This window comes from Lissotriton helveticus, chromosome 11 (assembly GCF_964261635.1).
Source record: "Lissotriton helveticus chromosome 11, aLisHel1.1, whole genome shotgun sequence".
In the NCBI taxonomy this organism is placed as follows: Eukaryota; Metazoa; Chordata; class Amphibia; order Caudata; family Salamandridae; genus Lissotriton; species Lissotriton helveticus.
This window is the reverse complement of record NC_136072.1, coordinates 170,325,489-170,350,527: the sequence shown is the minus strand read 5'-3', so window position 1 is coordinate 170,350,527 and position 25,039 is coordinate 170,325,489. Positions and strand designations below refer to the sequence as shown.

General features: G+C 48.4%; 1 protein-coding gene across 13 annotated transcripts in view; it reads right to left on the bottom strand.

The window, feature by feature from the left end:
* The window catches only part of DLG1 (discs large MAGUK scaffold protein 1), a 1,315,748-nt gene that overhangs the window by 1,172,602 nt on the left and 118,107 nt on the right, over positions 1-25,039 (bottom strand). For all 13 annotated transcript variants that reach the window (XM_078666465.1, XM_078666467.1, XM_078666469.1 and 10 more), the window contains exon 3: positions 8,354-8,520. In XM_078666465.1, coding sequence (XP_078522591.1) covers positions 8,354-8,520 — 167 coding nt within the window. The remainder of the gene's footprint in view (positions 1-8,353; positions 8,521-25,039) is intronic.

Sequence of the window (25,039 nt, the reverse complement as noted above, 5' to 3'; positions counted from 1 at the left end):
GTATGGTACACTTTACTTTTAAACATATTCATATAAAGCACAGCATGCCACCATTGGTAAAATTACAATTCAACCAAGATACTTCCACTACACACCACATGCACACACTCCATAACACATGGCAAAAAGACATTGGCATTTACAATGCCATTAGCTCAAACTCAAATAAATCCGAGCCCGATTGCATTTCTAATGCTTGTTTTATTCTGAGGTCAAATAAAAAAGGGATTAGGAAATGACTGAGAAAAACCCAGACTACTTAGGGCTCTCGAAACATACGCCAGATACAGGATACTGGAAGCCTTATCATAGTTTAAACAGCCCTTTAGGATAGCAAACGCAAGGGCAACCTCCGGTTTAGAACACACAGAAAGCCATAAAGCTATGGGAGCCCATTTAATCCGGTCCCCTAGAGAGCCCCCCTGCATTTCCGGGACCAGCCTTTCAGGGTCTAACAGCAAGCTAGTGCTGCTGCTGACCACAGACTTGATTCTGCCCTCCTGCTGCTGAGCTTGAGCAGGGGAAGGTGGAACAATAGGTTTCCTGTCACAGGGAGGTGTAACCACCACCCAGACAAGACTTAGTGTATTGACCAGGGGTAGGGGAACTTGCCAACGCCACCAGACTGCTTTGAAGGGCACATTTGGTGTCCTTCTTGAATACTACAGTTGGAACCAGTTCAGAGAACTGTTGGCTCCCACTCTGGCGCGAAACTGGACAAAGGACATGGGAGTATCCTCACCTCTGTCCAGCCCCTCCTCTGGAAGGGATCCCTGAACCACTCCAACTCTTTCCCAACGGTACTTAAGGGCTTACCTGTAGGTGGCTCTTCAGGTTCGTCAGGGGACAAGATTCAGATCCGAAACCACTTCATCTTATACTGTCTGGGCGCTTTGGACTACTTTGGACTTCGACTAGGAACCAAGACAAGACTGCACCAAGGAAGACTCCTGCTGCTCCTAGTCTCATCGTACTGCCAGTCTTCTGCATCGTCTCTCCCTGTGCTTCATCCAGGTTCTTCTCCAGGACTGTGGGCATCAAAGACACCCGAAGGAATCTCCCTTGAAATGAATGAGTCACTCCCCTGCATTTGCAGGCACCGTAACTAAGCTGACCGGTCTGCTGCTCCTGATATCCCACAGACTTCGAAAGGCTCAGCAACACAGGTGGTGGTTCTGCATCTGCCTTGAGGCATGCACTGTCTTCTCAGCAAGTTTGAGGCCAGTATCCCTCGTCGGAACTGCTGGAACAGAACCTGCCCTGTGCACCGTGTCAACTTGCCATTGACCAGGCTTGTTGACATTTTCCTCAAGAGATCTTCGGGCTATAAGAAGCTCCAGCATCTCTTCCTACCAAGGTCTTCGACCTCACCACATCCTCTGCACTGTAGGCCTGTATCTTTGGTGAGCTGCTAGAGGTCATCCTATGATTCCTGTGCCTCTGGCCTGTAGGTGCTTGAGAGGGTCTTTGGCTTCAGTGGGCTCCCCTGCTTGCTCGGGGCCTGCTCAGACTCCCCTGCATTTGGCAAGTCCCTTGGTCCTTGCTGGTCCCAATGTTGCGCCTTTTTCGTTTACCACGTCTGTTGCTGCTGCCAAGGCTTTTTGGTGCTCCAGCAGGCCACTGACCCCCTGGTCCTCGACTTCCGACGAGGGACAGCTCATGAACAGCTCCAGGACTTACACAGCATCGCCTGGTCCTCACAGCTGCAGCAACAAGGTCACCGTCAATTCTCCTGCATCTTCCGTCATCATTGGTCTTCTGTCCCTCCAGGTCACTCCTGAGTGGCATAGACTCTGTTCCCTATGCTTGCAGGTACTCCTCTTCAAGAATCCATCCTTGGATTCCACCGAACTTTCACCTTCTTTGCCAGCAGCATCTTTTCTGAGGTCCTCCTTCGTGGTCTACGGTGGTTTCCGACGTCATTTCGCACCTATGCACTCATCTTCCCTGGTGTAGAGATCCTGCTTCCTGGGATATCCATGGGTGGCGTGACTCTCCAACCTTCTTTCTTTCATAGGGTTTCTTCAGGGTCCACTGGGATGGGTCTTTCTTCTTGAAAACTGAAACGGCGATTTCCCCATTGACTTGAATTGAGTACGCGGTTGTGTTTCCACTCTGCACACAGCCTCCCTGGGATTCCTGGGTACTTACCTTGGGTGGTTCCTTGTGTCCCAAACTTCTAAGTCTTCTTGTCAAAGTCTCAACTTCGGTCGCAGTTTGCATGTTACTTCTTAAGTATATGGTTTGGTCTGCTCATGGAGACCACTATGGGTTTGTGCTTCCTTACCTGTCTATATTTAAAATATTGTGTGTATTGTGTTGATATCTCCGGGTAGGGGATATATCAATGTTAGTGAGGGTGTATAATAAATATAGCTATTTTATAACTACACTGCGTGGTTCTTTTTCGTTTACCCTACACTATATGAAAAGTTCAGGTAAAACAATCTGCTTAACACTCCTTCAGGACTAAACCTGAAGGCTGCTCTCCACAGCTACCACTTAGAGAGCTTTCTATGGTTGTCTAAGACCACTAAAATCATCATAAGGGTTGTCTGGATTAGTGCAAGGTGCTTCACTCAAATACATGTGCACCATATACTAAGCCAGCCTCCTACAGATACCATATCAGCAAAGAGCTTGCTAGCCTTGCTGTGGCCACTGTGCGCAATGGAGTTGCCTGATTGGCTTAATACCGGAAATACAATGGTCTTTATGTGGGATCGGGCTGGGTACAAAGCTTAAGCTTGGCAACCAGCGAAAGAATGTAAGGTTATAGCGACTGGCTGGCAAGGTAACTGATGACAGACTGAGGCTTCCCCTCTGTGAGATTTGTTTCTAAGCAGTAGCACAAATGGTGAAGCAGGGGAGGGTACCGGCACTGGAGCCTGAGCAGGAAGGGTAGAACAAGTCTTGTAAGTGATGTAAGCTGTAACTCAATACAAGCTAGTCTCTCCAAAATAATGGCCGGCTGGGCATGAAGCAGAGTATTGAACTTGGTAAAATAGTCCTCCTGGTGTCTTCCTCTTGACCAATGCTTCATTGGGATTGTTAACCATCCGACTGGAAGATGGACCATCCATTGTGGTATTGCACACTTTCTTCCTTTTACATTTAGGGGCTGAGATAAAATGAACTAAAGGGGCCTTGCATCAGATGGGGGCTGTTTATCTCAGAGCTAGGTTCTGCTTTTAAAACCCACAGAAATATTTGCTTTCAGCTAATAAACTCTAAGCGGCAAAACCTCCAACTCGATGAGCGGGATGAAGATCTCTTGCGTATTAAGGAGCTGCTGCATGGAATACAGTACCCCTGGAGCTTCAAGCTCTAACCAATAACGCAATCTTTTTTTTAAAAAAAAAGGATAAAAATGGCTTTTCGAACAAAAAATATTATCTTTGTACATCTTATGTCAGGTCTGAAGCTCCTCGCCGGGACACTCCTAAGAGTAGCTGTGCGTGATAGAACGTGCATCATCAACTAGAGCCCTCCTTAGGGGTAAGATATGTCGAGTTACCAGATATTACAAATGAAGGGCTAGCTGCAGGGGCTAGCTGCAGAGGCTCTAGTAAAGTCAGCCTCAATTGGGGTATCAGCCGAAAGGTGAGCATGTCTTGAATCAATAAAACATTTTATCTCCACAAAAGCAATCTCACTGCTGATAACCCCAACCGCCCTCTGAGGCATTTTAATGATGGATGTAACTTTATAATATGTTCCACTGCTGCTTCCAGTTTTTTTTTCCTTTTTTACCCCATCCCGGAACAGCTCAGCTGTACCATGCATCACCAGCCACAAGAAAAGATGAAAAAGAGGGTCCCAGCCTCGGACAGGGCTGCTCTTGGACCGCGCTTAGCCTGAACACTCGCTCTGGTGTGTCTGGCACTGCTGGAGCAAAGCGGTACTTAAAAAGCAACCTCACCGTGTTTTCAAGCCTCCTGTCCTCCAGATGGATTCTGGGCCTGTGAGCCCCCTGAAACCGCATTCCTTCTTCATACATATAAATCAGCCCGAGGATTGGACTGAAAACAGCCCATGGGGCAGGATGCATTGTATTTAAAACATTGGACATATACTTTTAAGCTTTTTATGTCCTGGTAGTGACAAACCCCTACATTTGTTTTTTTACTACTGTGAGGCCTACCTCTCCCATTGGATGACATTGTGTTAATTGTGTTACCTTATAACATTTAATAAGTGCTACATTTGGTATGGGAATAGGTAGAAATGTCATGTTGGAACTCCAATAAATTTAAAATCCTTTGTTATGGTAATGTAAGATATTAGATTAACATTTTGAAAATGCTATTTTTGGAAAGTTAGCATTTTCCTACCCTAAGGACTCGGGCCTTTTGGGAGATTCCAGCTGCCTGGGCCTGTTAATTACTACCCTATCAGGAATATGTATTGGGCCCAGACAGTGAACAATAGGACCAAGGGGTAGCTGGGAGAGGGTCATCCTGCCAGGAAGGGAGGGTCCCCTTACATTCCAAAAACTGCACCAAGACTCTCAAAAATATCTTGACACTAGCCTATTGTCACCGCAAGACCCCTTGAAGACTGAGCAGGGAGGAAGCAAATTTCATAACCAACTGGGGAACAGGGGAGGTGGGGTTTGGGGGGAGAATTCTAGAATGTCCTTCTACTTCAAAGATAGCACCAGATATAAAAATAGGATCCTCAGACCTGCTCTCCAGTTTGTTTCTAGACCTGTGGAGGACTACCTCATTTCTCAATGGGCTGCCCTCATGCTACCAGAGGACTGCCCTGCAGCTTGAGGCTTGCCTTTGTTTCTCAGAGGACTGGCCTGCTGCTTGAAACCTGCCTTGCTGCTTGAAGAAGAGAGCCATCTGCTTGTTCAGATGAAGACCTAAGTGACTCCAAGGATTATTTGGCTGCCCTCCTATTCTAAATTGCAGAGACACAAAAAGCTCCAGAGATCTCCCTGCAATTGCCCAGATGACCTGCTGCACCTGGACCTGAAACTGACTTTTCTTGGACTTACAACTGGCTCTGTCTGGACATGCAACTGAACCTGCCTGAGCCCTCCTGTTCTTTGCTAGAGTGGGTTTCTGATCCCCAAGAGTGCCTTCCCAGGTCCTTGACCCTTGGCTGGAATGGGTCGAGCTCCTCCTGTTCAATCCTGAAGTTTTGAACTCCGAGTACAGAACTTAAAGTAGGTACCTTTTTCAGTGGGTCTTCTAAACTTATGACTTTCTCCCAGTCTAACATTACGAGATGCTCACAGTTGGGGCCAAGAAGCAGAAAGCGCTATTTGTACTTAAAACTTTAATATTGCCTACCTCCGGTTCTACCAACTTGATTGCTGTGGTTTTGGTTTACTTTTATTACATTTTACTCTATTTTCTAAATTGGCCCAGGATACCCCTTGTGCTGTGTTTTCACTTTATTACTGTTTGTGTGCTCCATAAATTCTCAACCCAGTGACTAAGTTAAGCCGGACTGTTTTTGTGCCATGCTGCCAAAGGGTTAAGCACAGGTTTAAGTAACTTTTGCAGTTCACCCAGACAAGGATTGCGGTTGTGGCTTGATAATGGTTTTCCCCACACTTAATCAAAGTCCCATTTTCTCACAGTCCCCATAGCCCTTTCTACGCAATTCAAGGTGTCTAGGCCAGAGGATGACGAACTTGGACATATCCTAGCCATCTTGAACGGCTTTGGCCAAAGAAGCTTATAAGTCTTCAGGGACTACCAGCAAGGTTTCATCGACCATGTTACACAGTGCATGGGTGTAGCATCCAAGGAGGCAACTGCTGTTGACTTACCTCAAGCCAAGGCTGTTTGAGGAAAACATCCTTTTGTACAACATTTCTATATGTTTGAACTGACAGAGCAGGAGAGGTTCAGTTGGGGCCTTGCCTTGGTGAAGGTCCTCAGTCATAATAGTTTTTACTTCCTATCTAGGAAGGAAGAGGTCAACAATATCAGCAACCCCTACAACCACAATTGCAAAAGACGCACTTTCCTCAGTTAATGGTCCTGTGGGATAAACCAATTCAGTATCAGCAAAGTGTTCTGCCACTGGCATTGTGTAGGTCAATGTCCCCTCATCAGAAGATAGGGCAAATTCTTCACCATTCCCTCCACGGTCATCTGCATATGGTAGGCTCTGGTCAGAGTACAAGCCTAAAAGTTATGCATGGCAGCGGACAGTGTTCGAGTGTGATAGGTTGAGTATTGGTTGTGGTCAGGATTGAGATGAAGCAGGCTCTGAGTCAGATACCACAGTGGGGTGTCACTCCTCCCTTGGTTCCATTGGTATAGACGTTCCTGCGAGTAAGAACGATTTTGGTACTGACTGAACCATCCTGTTAGTTTCAAGGGGTGCTAATGGCTCAGAGGCGGGATCTGTCGCCAGTAACTCGACTGGAGGCCCCTTGTTGATCCTTGGGGCAAAATATTATTTCAGAGGGAGCCATAGGCATGCAGAAAACGGACATGCCCTCTTGAAAGGCTTTGACCAGCGGTGGTGCTGGTGACTATGGCTGTGCAGATAGCGGTGGATTGGATCCGGGTGGCACAGCACCGGTTCAGATCCAGACGGCAAGGATGAAGGATCAATAGGAGTCAAAGACTCATTCTCTTTCACTTGCAACGGCATCAGCTAGCTCGACACCGGTAGAGGCCAGGGCACTAGAGCCATCAGCATGAAAGGAATAAAAGGAGCCAGTTGGAAATGTGCCAGAAAGTCTCCTGGGGAATAAGAATGCAGACCCATGGGGCCAGCCAGTGCACCGCACCAGATGGACTTGCAGCCCTCGCAAAAATGCTAAATATAGCATTTAATAAAAAGGTGGAGGGGCCAGACCCAGGTATCAGGAACGCTAGAAACTCCTGCTACTGGATGGGCGCCACTGGCACCGGCTGCAGTAGAGGGACCACTGGATGCAAACCTGGCATCAGCAGAGGCGGTTTAGTCTGAGTCGCCTACTTCAGAGCGACACCGGAGGCACCACTGGAGTTGGAGTCAGAGACGTTTTGCCTCTTCTTGCCAGAGTCTTTCGGACCAGGGGACACCGACCTAGGTGAACCACGAGGTCTTCTTATGGTATTGATGCTGTCATGCGGAGTCACGTGCGAAGCAGTGGTATTAGGACGTCCTCGTTGTCGTGGGAAAGCTATGGAGAAAAGTTTCCATGGAATGCTGTACCTGGGTGATGTTCAAAAGGTGAGTAATCCACAGATATGTTGTCATGAGAAAGGAAATTATTTTTAAGGCTTTTTTGGAGTTTAAACTTAAGTGGAATGAAAAGTCAGCCATGTCATTTAAGTCTTCAGGATTTGCTTGGTGCTGGAATAGCTGTGCACTCTGTGGACTCGGACTTGCCTGCAGTACAGCTAAACGAGGCGGAAGCACTAAATTCTGTATTTCAAGTGCAAGAAGCCGGTCTGCGTGGGAGGAAACGGAGGGATAACATGTAAATGGAGGGGGGGGGGGGGGGAGGACAGGGACTGTGCAACACAGATTTGGAGGAGGTGTGTGTTTAAAGATCTAGGCGGGGTGTAATCAGTTCAGCTTGTAAATGGAGACTAAGAGAGGTGACAGCTCACTCTTCCCTCCTATTCCCCTCGGGAGCCAAGAGCGCTAGCTCCCTGATGTGATAATTTAGGTTGTGAAGGGGATTTCCCAGGGAGCCACTCCTTGGGGGATGGTGGAAAATAACAGTGTGATGCGCTTCTTTGCTACTAAGAAAAGGAGGTGTGGTGTTTAGAGGGCACCGTACTCGGAGGTACCCTGAAACGTAAATGAACAGGATTAGGAGGAGCGCACTTCAGAACCTCACTCAAGATGAGCTTTTATAAGAGGCCACTATGCGTGAGCACATTAAATAAATAAATATATATATATATATATATATATATATATATATATATATACACACATATATACACACACACATACATACATATATATATACATACATACATATATATATATATATATATATACACACATATATATATATATATCTATCTCATCTGAGCGAGGAAGCACATATTACATACTTTCAAACACGCGAGCCTGCTCTGGACTGCAAAAAAAAGGGCAAGATGAAGGTCTAGGAGGTAAGGCAAAGGGCAGTAGTGCTTTATACATATGGCAAACAACAATATCGAATTCAAAAGCCAGATAGCAGCATATGGTGGACTACAAGATCAACTTTCAATTCGACACCTCATACAGACATCAATGTGCTCATATGCCCTCGTTAGCAGCGCTGGCACCCATGTCGCACCCCTATGCCACAGCGAGCAAGGTCTGAACCGACATTAGCAGAGTTTCAGTTTATGCACAAGAGCTTTTCACCGCCACACAGTCCGCTCCATACCTCTATGCTGGGGCTGAGGTTATTTGGCAGGGTTTCCGAAGTAACGGTTGTGCTTGGAAGGCTGGAAAAATCCCATGTGTTCACCGGCAGGGCTGGTTCAGGAGGCTTGGAGTTGTCGATACATTTTGGATTGTCCAGTAAGGTCACTTCATAAAATTCTTGAATATCTGACAAAGTAAAGGTCACTGCAATTAGTTTTCATACGAATGCAGATGAAACAAAGCACTAATAAAACATAGTTAGTAAAAACAAATCAACTGAATTATAGAAAATTAAACTTAAAATGTGTTATAGAAGTGTAAAATAAGAGGTCGTTCATTTAAAAAATATATTATTACTGTGTTGGAAGGACAGAACGTTTTCAGTTTATTTAATTAAAGGATGTTAATATGTAGCTCAATCATGTAATTTCACTCGGTGAAACTCACAGCTGTCGCGTTTGCATCATAAATTCTGGTACCTAGCAAGTCTTCTGCTTTCATATTGAAAGAACTTTATAATTTAATGTAGTAAGGTAAAAGTAGCATATATTCATGCACCATAACAAAAACATCGGTGCAACAGATTAGGGACGTTAGGATCAATGTGCCAGACAGGTAAATATTCTTCACACGGAGCCTTTACCTTAAACTGACCAGGACGTCAGCGGCGCCCATCCCTCACCGCCCACATCTCGCCGCACCCGCCCCGCGGGTGCCTCGTCGTGCAGAGGGGCTTAGGGCACATCAAGGAAGGCTTGGTTCCTGTTGCTTGGCTGTGGGTGAGAGGCGCTAGCGGGGCTGCGAGCGTGCAGGGACTCCAGGAGCCAGGAGTCCCTGCGAGACCGTCTATCACCTTCCGGTCCGCTCTCCCTGCTGGCCCCGCCCCCCGCCCTGCTGAGGACTTTTAATCTCCCGCCACTGCCCTTCCTGCGGGTCACTATTCTTCACACGGAGCCTTTACCTTAAACTGACCAGGACGTCAGCGGCGCCCATCCCTCACCGCCCACATCTCGCCGCACCCGCTCCGCGGGTGCCGCGTCGTGCAGAGGGGCTTAGGGCACATCAAGGAAGGCTTGGTTCCTGTTGCTTGGCTGTGGGTGAGAGGCGCTAGCGGGGCTGCGAGCGTGCAGGGACTCCAGGAGCCAGGAGTCCCTGCGAGACCGTCTATCACCTTCCGGTCCGCTCTCCCTGCTGGCCCCGCCCCCCGCCCTGCTGAGGACTTTTAATCTCCCGCCACTGCCCTTCCTGCGGGTCACTATTCTTCACACGGTGCCTTTACCTTAAACTGACCAGGACGTCAGCGGCGCCCATCCCTCACCGCCCACATCTCGCCGCACCCGCTCCGCGGGTGCCGCGTCGTGCAGAGGGGCTTAGGGCACATCAAGGAAGGCTTGGTTCCTGTTGCTTGGCTGTGGGTGAGAGGCGCTAGCGGGGCTGCGAGCGTGCAGGGACTCCAGGAGCCAGGAGTCCCTGCGAGACCGTCTATCACCTTCCGGTCCGCTCTCCCTGCTGGCCCCGCCCCCCGCCCTGCTGAGGACTTTTAATCTCCGCCACTGCCCTTCCTGCGGGTCACTATTCTTCACACGGAGCCTTTACCTTAAACTGACCAGGACGTCAGCGGCGCCCATCCCTCACCGCCCACATCTCGCCGCACCCGCTCCGCGGGTGCCGCGTCGTGCAGAGGGGCTTAGGGCACATCAAGGAAGGCTTGGTTCCTGTTGCTTGGCTGTGGGTGAGAGGCGCTAGCGGGGCTGCGAGCGTGCAGGGACTCCAGGAGCCAGGAGTCCCTGCGAGACCGTCTATCACCTTCCGGTCCGCTCTCCCTGCTGGCCCCGCCCCCGCCCTGCTGAGGACTTTTAATCTCCCGCCACTGCCCTTCCTGCGGGTCACTATTCTTCACACGGAGCCTTTACCTTAAACTGACCAGGACGTCAGCGGCGCCCATCCCTCACCGCCCACATCTCGCCGCACCCGCTCCGCGGGTGCCGCGTCGTGCAGAGGGGCTTAGGGCACATCAAGGAAGGCTTGGTTCCTGTTGCTTGGCTGTGGGTGAGAGGCGCTAGCGGGGCTGCGAGCGTGCAGGGACTCCAGGAGCCAGGAGTCCCTGCGAGACCGTCTATCACCTTCCGGTCCGCTCTCCCTGCTGGCCCCGCCCCCCGCCCTGCTGAGGACTTTTAATCTCCGCCACTGCCCTTCCTGCGGGTCACTATTCTTCACACGGAGCCTTTACCTTAAACTGACCAGGACGTCAGCGGCGCCCATCCCTCACCGCCCACATCTCGCCGCACCCGCTCCGCGGGTGCCGCGTCGTGCAGAGGGGCTTAGGGCACATCAAGGAAGGCTTGGTTCCTGTTGCTTGGCTGTGGGTGAGAGGCGCTAGCGGGGCTGCGAGCGTGCAGGGACTCCAGGAGCCAGGAGTCCCTGCGAGACCGTCTATCACCTTCCGGTCCGCTCTCCCTGCTGGCCCCGCCCCCGCCCTGCTGAGGACTTTTAATCTCCCGCCACTGCCCTTCCTGCGGGTCACTATTCTTCACACGGAGCCTTTACCTTAAACTGACCAGGACGTCAGCGGCGCCCATCCCTCACCGCCCACATCTCGCCGCACCCGCTCCGCGGGTGCCGCGTCGTGCAGAGGGGCTTAGGGCACATCAAGGAAGGCTTGGTTCCTGTTGCTTGGCTGTGGGTGAGAGGCGCTAGCGGGGCTGCGAGCGTGCAGGGACTCCAGGAGCCAGGAGTCCCTGCGAGACCGTCTATCACCTTCCGGTCCGCTCTCCCTGCTGGCCCCGCCCCCCGCCCTGCTGAGGACTTTTAATCTCCACCACTGCCCTTCCTGCGGGTCACTATTCTTCACACGGAGCCTTTACCTTAAACTGACCAGGACGTCAGCGGCGCCCATCCCTCACCGCCCACATCTCGCCGCACCCGCTCCGCGGGTGCCGCGTCGTGCAGAGGGGCTTAGGGCACATCAAGGAAGGCTTGGTTCCTGTTGCTTGGCTGTGGGTGAGAGGCGCTAGCGGGGCTGCGAGCGTGCAGGGACTCCAGGAGCCAGGAGTCCCTGCGAGACCGTCTATCACCTTCCGGTCCGCTCTCCCTGCTGGCCCCGCCCCCGCCCTGCTGAGGACTTTTAATCTCCCGCCACTGCCCTTCCTGCGGGTCACTATTCTTCACACGGAGCCTTTACCTTAAACTGACCAGGACGTCAGCGGCGCCCATCCCTCACCGCCCACATCTCGCCGCACCCGCTCCGCGGGTGCCGCGTCGTGCAGAGGGGCTTAGGGCACATCAAGGAAGGCTTGGTTCCTGTTGCTTGGCTGTGGGTGAGAGGCGCTAGCGGGGCTGCGAGCGTGCAGGGACTCCAGGAGCCAGGAGTCCCTGCGAGACCGTCTATCACCTTCCGGTCCGCTCTCCCTGCTGGCCCCGCCCCCCGCCCTTCACGCTCCCTATTTCTTTCCTCCCTCCTCCCGCAGCGCGGGACGCAGCTCGGGGCGAAGACCGGGCAAAGAGCGGGCCGTTTTAGGCCGTTAGAGGCCGGGAGAGACCGGACCGGGCCCCCCCTCTGACTCCAGGTCTCTTCCTAAACTTGTCTTTGCCTTACTAGGCCAGTCCGTTCTGCTCGATTCCTCTCCATGGCTTCCAGAGGATCCCGGAGTAAGTCTGCCCAACAGCATGCCAACACTCTTGAAAATTTCTTTCCCAAGGCTAGCGCTGCGGCCAAGAAAAGTTCCACAGTGCCAGACACATTGCTGGAGGCGAATACTGAATATGTGCCCCTGGCAATCCTGGATTCTCCGTCAAATGATGCCAGTACTCCTATAACCCTTCATAATACCCATCTATCACTCCTGGACAGCATTGATGAGACAATTGAGTCAGTGCTCCAACAACTTAGGACCCCGACAACTCAATCAAGGGACAGTCAGCCCTTGTGTCCTTCCGGGGTAGTGGAAACCACTCCTTATGTGAACTGTGTGGATTTAAGTGAGTCATTGGAGGAGGGTCAACCCTTATTGGTAACGGATTCTGTAGGTAGTGGAAGGACTCACCCACCGAAAAGGAAAAGGTCAAGAGAGCTAACAGGGGCAAAAAGGGCTAAAGTGGACTCGACCACTCCAATACTGGATGCCAGCACGGACATGTCGGCATCTTCTGATAGTATGGACCTGGGCTTTGAGTCTGACCAACTAGATTCACCTTATGTTACAGCTGTACCAGGGTGCTCTGGGCCATTTATATTTGGGGGGCCCCCACCTAACCCCTCAGATGCTCTAATTAGTTCACTGACGGTCATCTTTAAGAACTTGTTGGAACCGCTATCTACAAAATTAGACTCTATAGACGCGAGACTCATAGCTATAGAAAATGCGTATATGCGAAACACTTCCGGTGGGGGGCCGGGCGCAAGTGCACAGCTGGCTTTTCGAGAACCTGGAGGGAATGGTCCTCTCACTGTTGAAACATGCACACAGGCCCAGACTGGGGTACAGCACAGTACTACAGTTACCCATGCCCCCGCACTTCCTCCTTCACAAACCCGCAGGCCCCCTATCCCCGCACCTAGAAGATCCAAGTCACCAGTAGCACCTGAACCAAGGAGTGTGGGGCGTGACACTAATGTACCTATTGGTCATACCATTAGTCCTAATACCAGGCGCAGGGTGGTTAATCTGCCCCCGGAGGCAGTGCCCTATACAGCAATAATGGTGGGAGTTCCCGAGCTCACTGGTGGCATCAGAGAGCCACAGGAATCACTACGCAATAAGGTAATTAGTTGGCTCAATATTAATAGACCCCTCCCCCCCAATATTAAAGGAGACGTTCTAATGGTTAGAAGGATTCCATGGATCGGAGTCACTCCCAAGAATAGGGCAGGGGACTGTGTTATAATTAGTTTTAAAAGCCCACTTGTTGCTCCTTACATCTGCCACTGGCTGACAAGGCCGGATAAGTCCAATATAGATTTAGTGCCCCTCTCAGATTTTTATCCACATGTGACTAACTTACCCACGGGGAGGGAGCAGAGCTGGACTAGAGTGGGCTTCGCAATTGATGGCTCACGGTATAGACCCAAGCATAACCCAATCCCCGCTCTTGGTAACTTTGTTCATCAGAACAGATTTTCTTGCCTGGACCATGTAGATTGACCACAATGGGGAGCTACACCAAAACACTTTGTAAAATCTCCCCTTGCGGTCTCAGTTAGAAGGGCGGATTTACCTCAACCTGTAGCTGAGGTAAAGATCCAGGCTCTTCCCAATGAGGGTGGGATCTTTCAGGGAGGCAGCCAAGTGCAAATTCAGGAACCATTCGACTCATGCTCTGTCCCCGCATCGCAATTGGAGGAGTGTGCTGTATTATCCGTCTTCTCGCCCACCATACCCGGGTTGGGCGCTTCGGCAAAGCACACAAGCGATACCCTGCCCGCATTAAGCGAAGCTTCCCTGCAACCCCAAGGCTCCGGGCTGGTTATCCTGTCATGGAACGTGGCAGGCATCATGAATAAGGTGGGTACTCCGGAGTGGGAGACCCTGGTTAACGGGAGTGACATTCTCCTCTTACAGGAGACGTGGGCAAGGGAACCGCATTCTATGAGGGGGTATGATATTTCTGAAATCCCGGCAAAGTGGAATGGCAGGGGGAGACCTTCGGGCGGTCTAGCAATCTGGGTGGCGAGCCACATTGGGTGTCAGGTGGAAAGTATGGATACCCTCTCTCAGGACATCCAGTGTGTGCTCCTCAATTGGCCTGGTAAAAGGTCCTGGGCAATTGTAAATGTCTATTCTCGACCAGTTGCTGTGGGCAATGAATCTTCCACCCTAGCTGAACTCTCATCCTTTCTAGGTCAACTACCAGCCGACCTGAAAATAGTGATGGGAGGGGATTTCAATTGCCACTTTGAACCACTCGAGGGTCTAATGGAGGGACCCTTCACAGCTGAGGACGATTATTGGGGAGTTCCCCCCTCCTCCTCACCTCACCCCAAAGCATGGTCCCCGTTGGCAATACAACTTACCTCCCTCACTTTGAACTTTGCACTGAGGGCGTGTAATGGGCGCACTCCCTCCGATACTCCATCGGTGTGCACATTTAACAGAAAGGGGCATGAGTCCAGGCTGGATTATATCTTTATCGACATATCCCTATGGCCTAAAGTGCAAGATTTCAAGGTGGTACCGAGAACAGATAGTGATCACAATTCCCTTTTGCTGGAAATTCAGCACCCAGCCCCTGCCGAAGGGCTGCCAACTACTGACGCCGGAGGTGATCAGGGGGACATACTCCTCACTACAAGTAGGCGCCGGGTGAAATGGGGGAAGTTGGTCAATAATGAAAACGCCATGAATAAGCTATATGGTATAGCACTCCCCATGTTCCAGGAGGTGGATGCTCTCATTAGTCAACCCAGACCCTCTGACTATAATGAGAGACTTTCTGGCATCCATCAGACTTTGGTCAGGGACCTTGCAGATGTTTTTAACCCGGAGGTGCCCTCAAGAAGGAAAGTCACCCGTATTGCGACTTGGTATACTCCTACCTGTAGGAAAATCAAATCCGACCTACTTTCAGCCATTAAAGAAGGTAGTGATAAGGAGAGGGTTGCAACCCTGAGGAGGGAGTATAAGTCAGCATTAGCCAGCGCTAGGGCTGAGTGGGACTGGAACCACTGGCAGGAATTGATTGAAGCCCTGAAGTGCAGAGACTCTAGGAAGTTCTGGGCTCTGGTTAATAACGGTACAGGGCTGCTCACGTCTGCTGTAGAATCTAATATTGCCCCCTCTATTTGGGAGGCCCATTTCGGAGCATTATATCATGAAACCACACTATGGCCCGATGGGTTGGCGGCGGAGTTCCCCTGTCCTCCAGATACGGCCCTGGAATTTTCTTTAGGTGAGGTGAAGACAGCACTGGAGCGTCTGGCCTTGGGGAAGGCACCAGGGTTGGACAAGCTACCCGGTGATCTGTTCAGGCACCATCCCGATATCTGGGCCCGTACCTTCTCATTCTTTTCAACGCTATATTAGGAGGTATGGTGGTTCCTCCCTCTTGGTTAGGGGCCGAAATAGTGCCAATCCACAAGAAAGGCTCCCCTCTGAATCCAACAAATTATAGGCCAATCAGCCTTATAGATGTTCCCCAAAAGCTTTTTGCGCGTCTTATTCTGAACCATCTATTAGACTGGGTAGAGGACAATGACATCCTGAGTCCTCTGCAGGCTGGCTTCAGGAAGAACACGTCGACCATGGACCAGATCTTCCGCCTCGTCCTCCTTTACTGGAAGACCGTGAAGATCGAGGGGGGAAGACTGTACATGGTCTTCGTGGACCTGAGGTCAGCCTTTGACCTAGTCCCGCGCAGAAAGCTGTGGGAGGTGCTGGAAAAGCTAGGAGTTCCCCCCCAGCTACTTAACATCTTAGTTAGGCTGCATGAGAATAATTATGCGCAGGTCAGGTGTGGGAAAGATGGCAAACTATCATCTAGGTTCCCCGTTTGTCGAGGGGTGAGGCAGGGTTGTGTCCTGGCACCAACCCTGTTTTGTTTATACATCAATCATGTCATCTCCCACCTAGAAAATGTCAATAACAACGACGCCCCTTGCTTGGCAGGAAGGAGGGTACCGGCAATCATGTTTGCCGATGATATCCTCCTTCTTTCCAAATCTCCTATGGGGATTCAGAGGATCCTGGATGGATTTGGACTTTTCTGTGCTCAGCACGGGTTGGAGGTAAACACAGAGAAGACAAAGTATATGATTTTTAACCCACCCACTAAAACAAGGCCTAATCCCACCCTGGGGACTGTTAGCCTCGAGAGGGTGTCCACCTTTATATATCTGGGGGTAACATTACAGGAAAATCTATCCTGGGACCATCAGATAGTACGCTCAAGGGTAAAACTGTCTCAACTGTCTGGTGCAATTCTGAAGGTGGCCAATTCTTCGTCCTTTAAGCCTGTAAGTCCGGCCCTCGAAACTTACAGGTCCCAGGCCAAGGCAGCGGCCATCTATGGCAGTGAACTTTGGGGGCCTAAAGCAGTGAAGGATTTGTCAACAGTTGAAAACAGTTTTTTAAGGCGCTTGTTGGCTCTTCCACGTGCAACGCCACTTTTGCCCTTGAGAATGGACCTGGGGCTCCCCCCTATTGCAGAGGAGCTTGTGTCCAAACCTGTGAAGTTCTGGCACAGGCTCTGGTCTACGAATGAACTGCACCACTACAGGGAGGACCTTACCCACGTCATGAGCCTCAACTGCGGTGGGAAAATTCCTTGGCTTGTCTCCGTGAAAAAAGAGTTGATTGCAATGAATCTCCGTGACCTTTGGGAGGACCCAGCGCGAGGTTGTCAAGCAATCTCGCGCAAAGCCCTGTCAAAAATTTTTAAGGATAGGTCCCTTGCACTTTTGGTAAACGCTCAAAATAGTGGCACCCTCACTTTGCGATTTTTAGAATCCAAAAATTCATACACTTTTGAACCTTTTATGGATTTTATTTTTCCCATTCTGGCGAGAAAACTCTTTATCCAATGGAGGCTTGGCACACTGCCCACTAATACTTTCATATCCAAGTGGTCTAACACGGCCGATAAAACTTGTCCCTGTTGTAAAACCCACTTGGAAGACGATCTTCACATTCTGTTTGTGTGCCACGCCTACCAAAGGCCCAGGAAACGCTGGATAGCACCACTATGCAAGAACTTAGGGTTCAGAGAGTTTGCACAGGCATACAGGATCCTGAAAACCAGCACCTTGGGTCACATTGTGTTTGCCGTCTCTAAATTTCTTATGGCTATATGGCTGATCAGGAAAAAACAAATATCTGCTGAACCATCCTGAACTTTTAGTGTCGTAATTATTTCCATGCTGGGTTGGTGCATTTTATAACATGTATTTCTCTTAAAAAAAAAAAACGGTGTATTTTATTGTATGTGCTGTTTTTTACTGCATCTTTTATGGTCTATATGACCGAAATAAAGAATTTTTGGATTGGATTGGTAAATAAATGTGTGAGCGAATACAATCCGATTGCAATATTGCAGCTGCTGCAAGACACAAGGCGGTTCCCTGCGTCCTAGGGAAGGCGCTGCCTGCATGTCAAGCCTTCTCAATGCAGTCAACGCGAGTCTCCACTGGCTTCCTTCCAGCGAGGAGAAAAGTGGACACAATGAAATACAACAAGGCATACACGTAACACCGCACCGCAGGTACTAACTACAACGGCCCTTCTAGCCCCTCTCCAACAGAACAATTAGCTAGGTCACTTGTTTTGGGATTTGTAGAATTAAAAAGATTCTTCAAGGTTCAGAACACAAATCGAATTAGCTTCCCTGGCAGATAGAATGTGCCTCCTGGCCAAGAGCAGTGCAAGCTTTTCTTGCCTACACAACAGGTAAAGAGCAAGTTTCCCTCATCGTGCAAGAAACAGTAGCGCGAGCATCTCTGACAACAGGTATACAGTATGTATAGCAAGGATCCCTTACAAATACTACAGTTTTACAAATACAGCAGTAGAGTGGGCTGCAATGGAAGCCACCACCCATCAACAGGACCTGGGTGGATATGCGTCCTCAAGGTGGAGCTTGCAGAATAGGCGCACCTAGGTAGGAGCAGGTGGAGATTGGCGCAATGTCAGCAGAAGCAGCGGCCCCACTTAAAACCGGTGTCCAACCAGGGTGCTGCAATGTGAAGTGAAGGGGGGATGCATGAAATTGGGCTTCTGACTCTGCTATGGTACATGGATCCGCCAAAAACTGCTCCTGTGAGGAGTCAGAACTCTGGCAGCAGGGAGAGTCCAAGGGATAGGTGTGTCAAGTCGGGGTTAGCAGTGACTGGCCTGGTCTCTACGCACAAAGGCACACTCTGCAGTGGCCAGTGAAAGAAGCTCAAGTGCCAAAGGTTTCCGCACGCCACCACTGGCACCACCACTGCTGATATTAAAGCCCAGGGTGCACCCTGTAGTGGATCACAATAGAGTGGCTGCTGTGAGGTGGATGCCAGCCATTTCCGATTCCACTTTTAGAAACAGTAGAATCCACAGTGCAAATAGTCACAATTACCGGGACCTTCCTCCTCTCTAAGAAGGTGGCCGGTTAAAAGTCATGACTGGTTCAACATAATATCCAGGATGGGAGGGACATCTCTGAACACTGAGAGACTGCGCCTTAAGGAGGGCAGCCAATCCGCCTCCCCCACAACCTGTGGGACCCAAGTAATCAAAGGCCTAAAGGAACATTGTTTTCTCCCATGCTTACAAATAGTGAACAATCATGACAGAACCCGAGCCAGGGGAAAGTGGCCCATCTGGCTCAGAGAAGGGATCCATCCAGCCCAATTGTCCTGACCAAAGCCACAGACCCACTAGGGCACAAGTACGGCTGAAACATGTAGACCTGTATTATATGCGTGATGTCATATATCCCTTGACACATCATCCCTTTGTTTTTAATCTTACCCCTATCCATGTTTTATTAAATCATAGAGTTTTTGGGTTAGGAGGTAATTTTTGATCACATTGTGTTGACACAGTCTCTCCAATCAGGGAGACTTCCTCCTGGTGGAGGAAAAAGACCAGATGACCCTATCAGATATGAGTACGTCAATGGCAATCAAAAACATATTGTTGACCGAACATAGCTGGTGAGGGCCCCAAATAATTTTTAATGAGATCCTCTTATGAATTCTGGTCCAACGCATCACACAACACTGGGCAACTAGACAGCAATGTTAAAAGTAAAGGAGGTGTATGTTTCAATAAACTAATAACAAGGCACCTGGATACTGAACAGGTAGTTCATTAACAAAAATAATCAAAACAAAACAGCTGATTCAGAGCTAAGCAAAGTCTAAGAAGCATTTCCAACTACAAGGCATGAGTGCGTCAAGGAGGGTCGAAAGTGGAGCTGCTACTTAAGTGTGGCTAAGACGTTACAGCACAGGGCAGGAAACCACTGCTAGATAAGCCCCAATTGAAGGATTCCAACCGATCTATACAGAGGCTTTCTAGTATGAAGCTCAGACCAAGAAGTCATAAGCTCAGGCCAACTAGGTGTGTGCAGCAGGAGCTGCTTCGTATGTACTACTGCAGCAGCAGCAGGAATCTCCTGCATTTCGGTCTTCTTCCTCAACTATGCCTTTCCTTTTTAGGCCTCTGCTACAAAGTGTTAGCTGTTGTTGGTAAGACCTATTGTTTCCAATATACTCAAAACACTTCAACGTGCGTTGGGTCAGCACCTTGCTTATGACTGGATGTGTTTGTTATCTATCTAACATCCTTGATCCTGATTTGATGGTTTTCGGTCCTAACATTCTGTTTGTCCTGCACAAAAGCATTTGGTCTCAGTGTTCTGACTGGAAGATGTATTCTTCTACTACTAATGACCTTGCTATGCAGTGCCTACATGGGATTTCTCTTTCTTTCTCTCCCCATTACATTTCAACTCAAGTTCGAACGTGAGACCATTGGGACATCACATATAACATGTCAGCATTCAGCTTCACGAAGCGAATAGTTTAGTCACGACAGTCCTACAAAAATATATATATATATTTTCTGTTAGCACACTTCAATTTGAGATTAAATAAAGAAATAATGAAATGAAGCATCATCTGGAATGATGTACCTCCTCCTTATGTGCCGTTTTCCTAACAATGCCTGTGGAATAGTGGACTGCGACGTAGTCATTTGGTCGGGCAGAGATTTGGGAGAGAGATATATAAGAATACAGAGCTGTTTACACTGGAAACTATGTTAGGCTAACAATGCTCATCACAAATATTAATCCTCAACAGACCTGAGCAAAAACCACCCCAGTTTTTCTCATTAGGCCTCAGTGAAAGAACTTCCCTTCCCTGTCAGCCACTCTATGGAGAAAAGGCATTGCCAAGGCCATTGAGTTTCACTGCTAATACCAGCTTTGCAAATGATGGTCTGTTATTTCTAGATTAACTGGTCAGAAGAGCAGTTTAACAAAATGGCATCTAAATTAAGAGAATTAGTCAAACAGTATAAGAGCGTATTTCAGTTTGAAAACCGACTCTACAAAGACCAGATGAGGCATTCTGGATAAAAATAATGTTAGGTCTCCAATGCTCAGGTTACCCAGGACCAAAGGTGGCAGAAAGGAACTGAGCAGGCAGACATTTCTGCTTAGGTTAGAGCAAGTGCTCTTCGTGAGACTTCAGGATTTGGCCCATCCCAGAAAAGCAAGGTAGGTCGCGCTCTCTCAAAGTTTATCCATCCATTGGATAAGCGCTGATCTCTGCTGTTCTGCCTACCTTGTTCACCAACTGGAAGTTTGTCCTCTCTTGAAGGATCTAATGCAGATAGATATATTATCTGAACATATAGTGATCAACCTTGCAGTAGAACTGCTGCTTTACAGAACGGCCATCAGCTCATCATTTTCAGTTTATGTGTTACTTTAGCTCTACAGTGCCTATAAATAACACAATAATCTGGAGTTGCACTTGTAGTAATGCCTCCAGGACAATGTGTAAAACGCAGTTCGTGTAGAATAAACATTTGACTTTAGACCACAGGCCACTACTGAAAGCTAAAGAGGTGAAATACACTGCAAAATTAAATCTATAACAAGTCCACATTGAGTTGCAAGGACAGGGACTAGAACCCACATCGCTGATGAACTTTTAGGGCCACCTGCTTCTCGCAGAGGAATCGTATTTACCAAAGGTATTTCACTACTTGAACCCATGAAGTCATGAGTCAGAATATGCCTTTCCATGTGTGCTATGCCTGTAACGGTATTTACAAAGCAAGAACCTAGCTAGAAAGCAAAGGAGTGCTGAACAGGGTGGGCCTGAAATATGATTAAGACTCATTTACAAAGAGGCAAGGTGTTGGGTGATAACATTATCTTAAGGCAGCGAGGTGCTGTCCTCTCTAATGAGGGGCCTTCAGCTTCTTTCTGGCCTGAAGGAGGACTCAAGCAGTTCAGATGTTGACACGTATGTTGTGCCAGATCCTAAGGAGTCTAGGTGCAAAAGGCCAGTTTTCAGTTTTTCTCTTTTTAGTATCTTTTTTGTTTTAAGTCCAGCTAAGTCTTGGTGTGGTTCTGTTTGCTATCAATAACAAAAGGGGGAGAGAGAGAAATTAAATCGAAATGGATTCGTTCTCCCTAAACATATGTAAATAAACAAACAGAATCCACTCCTCGGGTATGGGGCGTATCCTCCACAGTTGGGGAACACTTTCCTTGTTTTTGGGTCCCCTCACACACCAGGTTCCTGGGATGATGTATGGTCCCGTTACGATATCTGTACGATTGATACGACATTCTACAGTAAGGCGGAGAACTGTCTGACCGGCTGGTACGAGTGAACATGGCTGGTTCAGGTTTCCTGTTTTAAAGATGTCCAACGCTGGTGCAGCAACAGAGTGCTAACCCTGATGAATCTGCCATAAAATTACTGGGCAGTGAAACATGTTGGTTACAGGTAGTGGTATGCGACAATAAGCTACCAGCCTTTTTAATTCAGTAGTGCATACCTTTTTCAGTAATAAAGTGGTACAGTTGGTATGACTGCTGATTTTACCTTCACTCTGTATTGTCTGTCACGTCAGGGAGCTATGCTCTGAGCTCCTTCTACTGCACCTTTACTTTTATTATCTGTCTCACCAAATTCTTTTTGTGTTGTGACACGTTTGTTCACTGGAAAAGGAATGGTAACAGATGATGAGAAAGGGGTAAAGTATTGGTAAACATCTGACTAATTTCCCCGAGGGTGTTCGCCCGTGAGGTGCCGTCCTCTCCGCCACACATTTTTCCTGTTTCAATTATTTGTGTGTGGTTGTATGTATTGCCCCAGTAGGGCTGACATAGGTTGTGTCGAGTTGAATACACACGGGAACCCCCTATTAGTAGTTGCAAACAGTGTTTAGGCATGGACAGTAGGGCGTTAGGGACAATAGATACCCAATCATAGAGGGGGTAGATCTAGAATTTGACGATAGAAGATTCTAGTACAGGATGTTCTCATGCCCGTTAGATGATTACTAACTAAAGTCCTGGGTACAGGGATTTCTTGTGTTTGAATCCCCTCACACACCAACAGGCCCCTTGGTGTCATGCTTCATCATCGGGGTCATCGTACCCCTCTACGGGGTACGGCGTGCTGCGACCTACGGATACGCGGGAGCACTTGATAGACTATGTGTGGTGTTGTTGGGGGATTTTTATGCGAGTGTGTGGTGGGGTTTAAATCTAGGTGAAGGTTAAAAAGGACCTGGCTCGTGGGGTGACTAAAAAATATTTAATAAGCCCCCGGGCTGGTGCTATTAAAATTTAAGTGTGGGAGGTTATTACGCAGACAATGTGCATTACCTCCTCTAGGTGTGCGTCGACATGTTTTGGTGTAAAGACACCTTCTTCAGGACGGGGTACACAAATCCCCACCATACTCACGTTTCTCTAACTCGTATCAAAATCTCCAATAAAAAGTGAGAACTACAGTGCAGGTAAAACAATGTACCTAACAAAAACGTCGCTTTATAGTCAACCTGTCAAGGAAAAGAAGACAAATTTTTTTTTCTGGTAGTCTACTTCTCAACAGCCATAGGTAAAGTGACCAGTGGTTACAGGTGACAAACTTGCGGTCAAGATTATTACTATAGGTGTCAATTGGGCCTATAGTGGGATAAAAACACAAGGATAATCTAGACTCACTGACATAAAAACATAAAACACACACTTATTTTGTAGATATGGTGTTTAGCGTAGTTTCAGAGCATAACACCACTTGTGGTAAAATTGTTTGAGCAAAGTGTTTGTGCCCCTGTAAAGAAAAAGAGACACTTCATGCCTTTAAGTACTATTAACATACTGTTTTGAAGTGGTTGAAAAGCTTCATGAGCCAAACATCCGGGTCTGGTATGCTATTTAGCACCTGTTTGGAGAAAATGGATGTTCAAATCCCCATTCTACTTACATTAGCGTCGTGGAGACAGTAGCTGCTCTTTGCCCCAAACTACTCACGAATTCAGCGAGGAAATTCCTCCCGTGGCTCCAGTGATTATGCCAAGTGGAGTCGAAAGTACGGGTTTTTATATCCTTACCCGAGTTAGAGTTAATTGTTTAATTGGTTAATTAGTGTTTCCTTTATGTTCATATAAGGATTTGTGTCGGTTCTGCGCGCGACTCGCTTTGTTAGCGTGCCCGGTTCGCGCATGCGCACGTGTATTTCCATGATCTAGTTGGATACGCGCATGTGTTTACTGCCGGTACGTTCGTTTATCGCTTGCTGCTTGGAAGGGTAGTGTTCCGAATGTGCGCATGTGTCTATAAACGTCCCGTCTAGGCATGCTGCAGTGGTGTGAATGCGTGTGATAGAGGCAAGGCTGAGAATAACCGATGTTTGTGAACTCCGCCGTTAGTTGGGCCTCTGCACAGTTGACTCCTCATGGTGAACACAATTGCTCCCAAAGGGCTGTGATTGTGCTAATTATTACCACATCTCTAATAAAACATGCGGCAAATTTCAGTGGTATTGTGGGATCAGAGACTAGTAAGCTCATGCTAATACAACTGCGTGCCTTCAGCTGGTATCGTCTGAAATATAGAGCTACTCCCCGTGAGAACCACAGGGAATCTCGAGGGAGGCTGCCTATGTTAACTGTCCCCAGGGAATATTATCATTCAAGCCAATGGTGTTAGTCCCCAGTCTGAAAACCCATCTTTGCTCGTTCTCAAAGAGTCCTTGTTCCGACGGTAGCTGTTCCACTACTGTCCATCTGATATCATTGATACAATGTTCTCTTTCCAAGAAGTGGGTGGCCATTTTCGTTGTTATTTTCTTGCACCGTATGTTGCTCTTGTGCTCACCAATACGCACTTTCACTGGTCTCGTGGTCATACCAATGTATTCCAATTTACAAGGGCAGGTAATCATGTAAATAACATTTTTGCTATTACAATTAGTTAGTTTTTGTTGCTCCCACTTGGTTCCATTGGCAAAGACAAAAATGTTTACTTTTCTGCGTGAGATGGCAATTCGCACAGTTTCCACATGGGTAGTGGCCTCCCAGACCATGTTGCGTGAGCTGTATTTGTTGTTGTAGTTTTGGGCGTGTATGAACCAGCATGTCCTTGAGGTTTTTGCCTCGTTTGTGGGCAAATAGTGGTTTTTCAATGTTCAGAGTACCACTCGTTAGGATTCGCCAATGTTTGTTCAGTAGTTTGGACACTTCATTAGTTTGGGAGCTGTAAGTAGTCACGCAGATCGGTCTGGTGGTTACCTGATCTGTTTGGATTTTGTTTTCTAACAATGCTTCCCGGTGGTTGTTTCTCGCCCTTTTCATGGCATTGTTAATGATTCTGTCAGGATACTGTCTTTCCTGTAGTTTGTTTTTTAAGTCTTGTGCTTGTGCCTTATAATCTTGAATCTGGGTGCAGTTGCGTCTTAACCGCAGGAATTGTCCGTACGGTAAATTGGTTCGTAAATGCCGTGGGTGGAAGCGGTCATAACGGAGGAGACAGTTCCTTGCGGTTGGTTTGAAGTGGGTAGTGGTTTGAAGTTTGCCATCCTTGGGAAAAATGTTCAGATCCAGGAATACCAGTGTCTCACTTGAAACTGTATGGGTGAATTTCAGGAAACTGTTCTGTAGGTTCAGCCATTCCATGAACTCTGATACCGATTCGTGGTTACCCTGCCATATCACAAGCACATCGTCGATGTACCTCCTCCAGGTGTTGATGTGCTGTC